The sequence below is a fragment of the Rhipicephalus sanguineus genome, chromosome 7 (assembly GCF_013339695.2).
Source record: "Rhipicephalus sanguineus isolate Rsan-2018 chromosome 7, BIME_Rsan_1.4, whole genome shotgun sequence".
NCBI classification, from domain to species: Eukaryota; Metazoa; Arthropoda; class Arachnida; order Ixodida; family Ixodidae; genus Rhipicephalus; species Rhipicephalus sanguineus.
In genome coordinates this window covers 90,170,595-90,180,895 of record NC_051182.1, presented here as the reverse complement: position 1 = coordinate 90,180,895, position 10,301 = coordinate 90,170,595, and the positions used below count along the sequence as shown (strand labels likewise).

Here is a 10,301-nt window from a genome sequence, read left to right as displayed (position 1 = left end):
TATTATTTGGAATGATGTCATCTACACACCTCTGGACGCCCTATTTTCTTCGAAAACAATCAGTGTCACATGGAAATTCGTGGTACCCGACGTTGATATCCTTTACTGTTGTTCAAAGACACCATAAAACGCAGCGGCTCCTCGGCATGCCCATATAAGGCGGGATACAACTTCTCGCGCACGCTGCCGCTACCCTGTCTTTTTTTTTTCTCTAAATGCGCGTGGCTCTACGTCTATTAGCGCTACCGTGAACGGAACTGTCAACACAGAGTTCACGCTTGTGTCCCTGTGTTTCAGCGCAACGCAACAGGCCGAACCTCTTTTTTTTCCGAGCGGCCGTGCCTTATGTAAGAGTGCTTTATATAAGACCGAAAACACGGGGAGGGAAGGATCCGTGCGTGACACGATGCTCTGGGTGCTGGTTTTGGAGTTGTCGGCGGATCAGCAGGCGTTCTCAGATATGCACGGAATTTATGGGAACTCACACTTATTGTGAGCACTAGTTGACGCGAGGCGATCAGCCTCTTCACTTCCACGAATGCCCACGCGTGAAGGTATCGAATGGGCAATGAGGGACACCCAAGTAAACTTGTCAGCAGATTCTATGGTATTGCATCGTATGGTGCGTTTATTAAGGTGAAAGCCTTAGATGCCTCATGAAACGCGAAAATTCAACGTCGTCGGCGGCGGCACCAACATGAGTGTTCCAAAAATATCATCCACGTGTGGCCTCACCGTATGATGTAATCATGGTGTCACAAATCGACAAAATTTGTGACGTAATCACGGCGTCATTATGACGTCGCATAACGTGATGTCACCTGATGGTGTCATCATGTGGCATCATCGAATGGCCAAAGATGGCCGGTCACGGAGACAGTGCAAACCAGGTAAGGTGCTGAAAGCCTTATTGCCTCCGATCCTGTCCTGGATCAAAACGGCAAGTTTTGATCCCTGTCCTGGAGGCCGCGCAAAATCCCGTTAGGCGCAGAAAGCTTTCAGGCGGGGGCGGGGGAGGATCAGTATATCGAGGGAGAAGAAAAAGAATATGGTTTCCGCTTTTGAATCGTCTTAGGTGAATGTATAATGAACTCTGTGAGTTTCCTTTTCTGAACAGTCTGCTAAGCGCAGTGAGGGAGCCTGTAAGGATGACGATCTTCGATTTTCTTAATCCTTCAGGCACGTATATCCGAGCAACATCAATCGCTGCCACTCCCGCTGTAATTGACGAGGAAGGATGAGGCATTCGAAACACCCGTCTGATGTCAGTCGAAGGGCAAAGAAATATACAGAAGTGTCTCGGCCGTCACCACTTACACATGCGTCGGCAAATACTTTAAGATAATGTAGAATCTTTTCAAATAAATGCAACTGGGTCAAGTGAAGTGGTACCTAAAGAGGCTGGTCATATATTTTCTGTATTTCTGAAAGTGAAAGATAAACGGGGAAGATGCATTTCTTGTTTCCTTTCACAGTGATCAAAAGAAGCAATGTCTTTCAAGCAGTCAGCAATGTCAATAAATATTGCTGCCAGTTTCCCATGCGAGAGAACTGGCGCTGAGTTCGCCGATCGTTAGGTGCTTTGCCATCTGATGCTCGGTGCAAACGTTGGATATGGTGTAACACTTTCTGGTTTGCTTGAAGATTCAGGGGCAACTGGTGTACCTCAGTGAGTAATGGAACAGATTGCACCTCACGAGACAAGCTAAGCATGACATGGCCGGAGGGCCACAAAATGGACCCGTTCCGATTGAGACTTCAAACTAGGCAGCAAGTTTTAATCTGCTTAATGAAAAAGGCACTCTGAATATGTGATTTTCCCGGACGTGCAACAATCGATTTCAATTCGGTTCCACATATTCCGATTGATTTTGCACTTACGACTGCGAGCTTTTTTTTCTTCAAAAATTAAACTGGTCAACATTTCACACACTGCTGTTTATTATTAGCAATCGAAGAATTTCGGATTTCACTGCAAGGAGCAATTGGAAGAAATTTTGTGCTTTTTGTTGCTTTTTAATGCGAGTCTCGCACAGAGTGTTCAGGCTGCTTGGTGGGGTACAGTTTTCGCACACAGTTATTGCTCAGCCTGTGTCACTAACATAAGTAGTTGTTAACTTAGTTATTTTCCTGTGATCATGAAATACGCTTACAAAATGCGGACCACAATGTAATCGCTACGGCCAACAGCTCCATTTTGTTTTATTCTTACACAGTGACTGTGTTACGTGATATTCATAATGAAATTCCTCAATCAATGCGCAAGCTTTGCACTCAGACAAGGCGGCGCTGCTCAGAGGTGGTATTCTTGGTGTAAAGATGAACACATTCACTGTCCACCACCGCCGTGTGAATCAGCCAAATACACGGTATGAAGAAAATTAATGCAGTCTCGTTTGTACCCAGCTGCAGGAGCCCAGCTGCATAATTAAGAGCTAATGAAACTGGGCTCATGTTTTGCCAGCCACGTCACATGGAAGGTTCATCGTCGTGTCTGGCCTTCATTGCTTACGCGCTAAATTACCACATTTCGTCACACACCTGGTCAACAATACAATAACATACCTCAAGATAGATGCCCATTACAATAATAAAAGAAAATTTACTTTTCTTTGATTTTGATACTCGTCAGTTATGTAATTAGACGCATGTTACTATCCCGGAAGAGAAAAGCTGATGAATAAACTATCGTTGTTTATGTATTTACGAACGTTACTTGTTTGAGAAAATTGAGTCCTGCCCGAGGACCGTAAGCTGCTTCGGACATTTAAAGGGGTACTGACGCCCCATTTCGCGGCCGAGATAGCCTACGGGATCGATTCCCGTAGAGATTCGTAAATCATCTGCAAAATATTAACAGCGAAGATATCTTGGAAGGTATTTTATATGAATATTGAAATTCGTGTGCACGATCGAGCGCTATACGCCGCAGCTCGCGCCATTGACGCATTTGAAAGTGACTCGACGGTGACCCGCCTACTTCTCCGATGTCACCGCGCTGCTGCCGGTACAACAAGTTATGATGATGTCATGGTCGCCATTTCTCTTTTGTCGCGCTTTCACCAGCAGACTACTTCTCGGCGGCAGCCGCAAGTCCGTGGGCGCGGCGCACGCGTTGAAAGTTTTTTGTTTGGCAACACTGCTTTACCGTTTCCTGTTCGAAAGGACCTCTTGACTTCCTTGTGCTGTCTGGGCTGCGGACCGCGCGGAAGTGCGCCACAATTGTGTGTGCTGACGTGGTCGAGCGTTGCACACGCTAGGTGGCGATAGTTGCACCCGGCGGCTTGTAGTTTACGAGGCTTTCGCAAACCGAAACTGGGACTGGTCGGTGATGAGGAGTCTATAAATAATTATCTGTCACGCGCTGCAGCAAACGATGTGCTATGTTGTCACTAAAAGACCCCCAGCAACATATTGCAGAAAAAAAAAAAAAACGCGGCGCCACAATTTTTGCGTCGGTGCCCCTTTAAGATAGCATGTTTATAGTAAAACTACTGATACTTCAACTTTGCAGGCACTGTACGCTTGAAGGTACTAAAACCACAGTTGCCCGGGACAAGCGATGAAAGGCGGGCTAGCTGGTACGTGTTTTTAAAGAAGGAGTAAACAGCGCAGGTACCGGACGAAGCGAAAGAAACGCACGAGGCCGCTTCGCCCCGTATCCGCGCTGTTCATTCCTTCTTTAAAAAGATGCACAGGGTTCAAGCAGCCGCCGATGATTCTCCGCTACGTTTCGCATCGGTTCCTGAGTGTTGTAGGTCAGTCCTGCTTGTTTCCTTGTTCTCTGCAGCTTGCATCTTCAGCGCCGTTATCCTCTTCACGATGAGCTTTGCCGTCCACATGCACACGAAGAACGCGTTGAGTGCAGCCATCGAATGAAGCAGCCCATTGTAGTTGCCAAGCGTATCCCTGTAGTACCCTGCGCAGTAATAAAAAATGATGAAATAATACTAGTTGACGCGTTGGTTTAAATCTGGTGGACCTCACGCATAAATACTGCGTAATGCACTTACTTTCACGCGCAAGGACGCGCAAACGGTTAAGAAAGCGACATAGAACCTGCATTTACCTATTCGCAGTTTCTTTACCCAGCTCCATTATGAAAACTACGCCTGTTGACACGTACTTAATGCACGTTTTACCACATTTAACTTCTCCTTTAGCGTATCATTGCGGATATGTTAGGCTTGAATGTGCTATTATTGGGCATCCAAAGTCAACGTAGGAGCCGACAGATGAATGCACGGAGTGGGTTAGGTTGAGCGAACAGTAGAAAGTGCCTCAGACAGGGTGGCCGACATTTCGATGGGAGAACGAATCTTTGTCAAAGGCGCCTTGTCATCCTTGGCGTCCACGCCAAGGATGACCAGGCGCCTTTAACAAAGATAGGTCCTCCTATCGAAACGTCGGCCACCCTGTCTGAGGCACTTTCTACTGTTCGCTCAACCTATCCCACTATTATTGGGCAGTACGACTGCGCCTATACTGTTATTGAACTGCTTCTCCAAGCTATACCTGGCGAACGACAAACATGTGTCTATGTTGAAGAGGGATCGCTCGCATCAGTATTGGCGGAGCTTGCAACAATACGGGATTATTTATCAGCCATGATACCCTAGGTAGATGGCTTGTCGCTGAACAGATGAAATGTCAGCTGAAACTCGCGTCACCGTTTCTTGTGGCCACGTGATCAGATAGGGCTCTTTTGGGACGTGACCGCGGGGGTGACCGCGCGGCAGCGCTGCAAATTCGCGGGCTTTGCAACAGTGTTGAATCACGCTCGATATTGGTCATACTAATCAATATTACAGATATTCATTCGTCCTCCGTTCCACCATCAGTACCGAATCGTTATTAGGGGGTCAATAACTACACTTGGACGAAGAAAATGCGACATGCGTATATTTGATGTCACTGCTCCTTTAAAGGATGCAGCATCGAGCACCAAGATTCTGCGTCGGCTAGGTTATTAGGTTCGCATCCAGTTAAATGCACCCAGACTAGCTTTATACGTAATTTTAATAGAATTCAATGGGGTAGATTGATTATACAGACATGTCAGGAGCCATAAAGGCAATGGATAACGGAGTTGCGCAGTAGAAAATTATATTCGAATAACTTATGAAGTATCGTAGCCTGTCGAATTCTGCGTTAACTATCTGCAATAAAGGAGAAAACAGCGCTGATCAAGAAACTAGTCAGACAAGGAGACAGAATCTCTCAAGTGCTTCTTGCTGCATGATCAAAGGAAGTGTTCGAGTTTGCATTAAATAGGAGGGAGATAAGGATGGTCCTGAAATATGTAGCTAGTAGGGTGGCTTACCGAATGCCGATGATAATAATGAATACGTGGCTTGCAATGCCGCTTACCGATTAGTACTGGTCGGGCGAGGAGGGAGACGCCTGCGCAGAAGGACACTCCGCCCATCATTGTTGGCAGAGTGCTGATGCCAAAGTCTTGAACCAAGGCGGGCGCCTGCAGAGACAGTCTCGACCCACAGGTGGCGCCCATGAAGAAAGCAGCGGCGATCATCGGTGGTAGCGCCGCCGTCCACACTAGCCACTCGTAAGCAGCCCCCTGCACCACAAATCCCAGCAACATCGCCGATTCTATAGATAAGATGCGGTAGTCGATTGCGACGCCAACGACGGCTCGAAACACGATGTCCGCGGTGGAGAAAGCCTGCAGGACGTACACGGACTGCGATGGCTTCAGGCCGCGGTCTCCGGCTAGATCCGCCGGTATTAAGACGAATACGCCTGCGGTGAAGAAAACGGCGGCGAAAGAGAGTCCGTTAACGAGGAAAGACCACGTCAGGAACTGTTTCGCCGTGGGGCCAAGCCTAAGGCAGGACAGGACTTTCTGAGCTCGCGACACCTTCTCTAAATCTTCGTCTTCACACAGGCATATGCGTGAACTGATTGCCACAGTGCTGATCGAAGGGCTTGCCGAGTGCCTACACTCTGACTCAGTTTGTGAGTACGAAGAAGACTTCAGCGACAAGTCTGTGGTCGCGCCATTTTCTCCCGATCCAGCACTTGAAACCCTGGTCACGTTTGAAGCGTCGTCTATTCCGGGTTCTATCATTTTTGGTGCGTGCTTCGACTTCGTTAGCCACGGTGGACTCCTCAGAATGATAATGGGTGGAATGGCATTTAGCAGAATTGCCCCGTAAAGCAAAAATGCTCCTCGGACGCCGTACGTCGTTTGCAAGAACTCCACCAGGGGAGGGAGGACTACGTTGTTGAGGCCGCTCACTGTGTAGACGAGGCTGCAAGCCACGGCCCTGCGCTCCTCAAAGTGCTGTGCCACCAAGACGTTTGCGGCGACGTACATTCCGGATAGGGCGCAACCTGCATAAGGATAACGTTGGAGTATTTAGCTAATAAGGTCCAAAAGAGATTGACCGATATGTGCCGAACGCACACACCACACCACACACACACACAGATATATATATATATATATATATATATATATATATATATATATATATATATATATATATATAATAATATTGTACTGCTTTGCGCACCAATACCTGCGTTCGTACTCAGATGTTTACGGCCGGAAGAGCCCACCGCGTATAGTCACTGGACCGCTCCAGCCGTTGTCTTGTCCCTCCCGGCCTTTGATCGCATCGGAATTGATTTGTACGACCCCCTTCCGTACACACCAGACGGGAACCGCTGAGTGATCGTCGCTGTTGATCACTTGACACGCTATGCTGAGACTGCCGCGCTGCCAGAGGCCACATCACGTGAAGTCGGCTTATTCATACTTCACAAACTTGTTCTTCACCACGGCGCGCCTCGCTAGCTACTCAGCGACCCGCGTAGGCACGTTCCTGCCTGAAGCCGTAGAAGCCCTCCTTCATGAATGCAACGTCGTGCATCGGACAAGCAGCGCATACCATCCACAACCAACGGAATGACTGGCTTTAACTGCACACTAGGCGACATGCTGTCGATGTACGTCTCCGCTGACCACACCAACTGGGCCGCATACTACCTTTTGTTACGTACGCTTACAATAGCGATTTTTCTCCCTTCTTTTTCTCTTACGGCCGCGAACCTTCTAATTTACCATTCTTCTGTACCACCCGGACGCTTCAGAGTCCTCAAATCTATCTGAAGTCGCCACCTATGCGGAGAAATGCAGCCATCTCGCACGTTCCTTAACCGCACAAGACGAAGCACGCCAGAAGGGCTGCCGTGACACAAACCTGCCTCCCCAGTGATATTCGCTTGGAACATTGGTGTGGCTTTGCGTTCCCTCCTTTGCTCCTGGCCTTTCCACAAAGCCACTGCCTAAGTATGAAGGCCCCTACCGCGTCGTACGTCAAGACTCTCCGGTCAGCTTTCTTGTCGAGCCCGTTCAATCAACCGCAGGCCTTCGCTGCCGTGGCCACGAGACCATTCACGTGCTCGTATATATATATATATATATATATATATATATATATATATATATATATATATAATATAATATATATTATATATATATATAGACATAAAAGGCATAACGTAACAGTATTTACAGCGTGTGCGTGTCTTCTTATACAATGTTGAGAGTAGAGGGGAAAGGACGGAAAGGAAGGCAGACAGGAACGTACAAAGAAGGAGGAAAAAGAAAGATAAAAAAAAGAAGAAAAAAAAGGATGCCAAGAGGGGTGCGGTAAGAAGGATTTTGCTTAACGCGAACATTGTGTTTCTTTAGGAAGCGATGCCATATTTTGACAATACAGTCTCCGCACCCCCACCTTCCCTCAACGGACAATGTAATGACCCCGCACGTTTAGTACTTGCACCTTCCGGTGTAAGGCCACGGGTGGCGTGTTTGACGTCCCTCTTCGTCGTTTACCGTGGTAAAGGAATTAGGGGGCTGAGGGCTTTTCAGCGTATGCTTTTACGTGTCGGAATGGGTGTAAGATGTGAAGTGGCCGGTAGTGTTGCCGCGTCGTCACTAGTGTATATAGAAAACCTACGGAGAGGCAACAGTACTTGCACTTCAAAAGCTGCCACCCACGCCACTGCAAGACCAGTATTCCCTATTCCCAAGCACACAGATTCAAAAGAACCTGTCTCGCTCTGAGGATTTCAAAAAAAAAAAAAAAAAACACACCACCGTACACGCGAGGTACTCCTCCATCAAGAATACCCGCCAGCTATCATTGATAACGCGATCAAAAAGCGGCAATCTGGACTGCCAGACTTTACTGCACCAACAAAAGGATAGCGATCATCAGCAGCGCAAGAAAAATCTTGTATTAACTTTCAAAACAACCCACCTAACATTAATAAGATCTAAAAAAAACACTTTAACATATTGGAACAGAGCAAGCGACTATCCAAAAATTTCACTTCCCCTCCGGTGTGGTATACAGGCGGCCAAGGAGTATCAGGAGCCAATAAATGTCAAAGATAGGTACAAAGTCCCAAATCGAGTGTCACCCTTGCGGAAAAGGAAGATGCAAAGTATGCAAACACATGCAGACAACACCGTGGCGGAAAGCACACACTCAAATTTTAAGCACAGGATGAGTGGTGCACTCGACTGCGACTCAAGCAACGTCATATACCTTTTGGAATTTGGGATATGTACATGCAATACGTAGGCCAGACGGACACGCCTTTTAGAATTAAGTTCAACAACCATCGGTCACATGTACGTACTTCCCTGCCCGGCCTTCCGCGTTCTAAACATGTCGCATTGAAAGATCACAGCTCTGAGGGTATCAGGGTTACATTCTTGGAAAACAATTTTCGAACAACCAGAGAACGTGAGCAACGTGAATCATACTTTATCTACAAATTCAACGCGATAAAAAACGGAATAAATGAACACCCGGGCACCCTCTCCACATTACGATCATTAAAATGCGCAAACACCATTCTCTAATCATCCCCGGCCCCTTGCCGCCCATTGCGAGAATAATGATCTTTTGAATGATACCGCTGCTTGGTGCAGCTGTCAGCTTATGCGTCTCACTAACCAAGATTTATCTGCCATTTCAATCACAGCCGCATGCACAGATAAGTGGTCCCGGACATCGCGCAGTGTAGTACGTCGTTCAGCACTGCACGTAAACTGTCAATACACTAACAAGCTTTTAGTCCGTCTTTTTCCTTTACAACCCTTCCCCTTTTCTACATCTTTTCCTCTCCCAAAAAGAGCCGACGCGCTTAATAAATATTGACGACGCGGCAACACTACCGGCCACTTCACATCTTACACCCATGCCGACAAGTAAAAGCATACGCTGAAAGCCCTCAGTCCCTTAATTCCTTTAACATGGTAACGACGAAGAACCCAAGCAAACTTGGCCGACCATCGCTTTTTTGGCCAATGTCTCCCCTTGCTTGGCTACAGTGCGGTGCCGACCTAACTGGCCGTGAAAGCGTGGCCAGTAGACGGGCCGACCTAACCTGCTGACCACAGTGGCCAATAGCTCACTGCACCGGCACAAGCTTGGTCGCCGACGCTGGCACGAGGTAGCAGGCCGGTCTAGCACCGAGCGCAAGGTTATTGGTCGGCCAGAGAGTTCGTGTGTACGTCGGCCAGCCTTAGTGGCCGAGCGCGCTTGCGGACTACCGTTTCTTTCTGTTTATTGTTCTTTTTTTTTTTGCTTCGCGGGCGCCGTAGTTTTCGCCTCTTCGCCTTCTCTGCAGCGCGCAAGGACACGGGCATGCGATCACGTTCTTGAAAAAGTAAAGGTCTCTCTGGTTTTAACTTTGCAACATGATTCCCATGGAGTCAGGTGTAGTATGATTGGTTCCTTAAAGGGGTGGTGCCACCAAATTTGTGACTTGCGCGTTCTTTGCTGTAAGCGTTTCCTCCTCACATCTCCAGGAAGCACGATGCACACAACAGATTCATGTATTCTCGCTAAAAATTTAATATCGCCTTTGGTATGGGAACAACTTTCGGTTTCGGTTTCTGGGCGCCGAGGTTGGCAGTGCGTAGAAGTGTAGGGGGCCTTGGTCACGTGACCACAGGCTGTGACGCACTTAGCCAGAAAGCGATCGAAACTCGGCGAGTGGTGTAGCAACCGATGCTTTGCCGGTACTATAGTGACTAGAATATATTCTAGTCACTGCAGCCGGTACGTACGTTGCGTAGGTGGCGGAGGTCACTCACGTCACTACAGCAGGTCTGGTGTGACGTCCCTACACACTTTCGTTGTCCATCCTACAGATCTACGTCAGTGTTGGCGCGCTAGCGATGGGTTTTGACCGGGAGAATGGTCATTTGGGTACACTTTGGAATTAAATATATTTCTAACGTTTGTTATGTCCGA

The 10,301-nt window shown here is 47.7% G+C and overlaps 1 protein-coding gene across 1 annotated transcript in view; it reads right to left on the bottom strand.

The window, feature by feature from the left end:
• Positions 1–3,701: 3,701 nt before the first annotated feature.
• Positions 3,702–10,301, bottom strand: part of LOC119398834 (monocarboxylate transporter 5-like) — a 15,751-nt gene continuing 9,151 nt past the window's right edge. The window contains exons 2-3 of the mRNA XM_037665651.1: positions 5,371–6,354; positions 3,702–3,919 (exon numbers count right to left, since the gene is read on the bottom strand). Of these exons, the coding sequence (XP_037521579.1) occupies positions 3,702–3,919; positions 5,371–6,354 (1,202 nt within the window). The remainder of the gene's footprint in view (positions 3,920–5,370; positions 6,355–10,301) is intronic.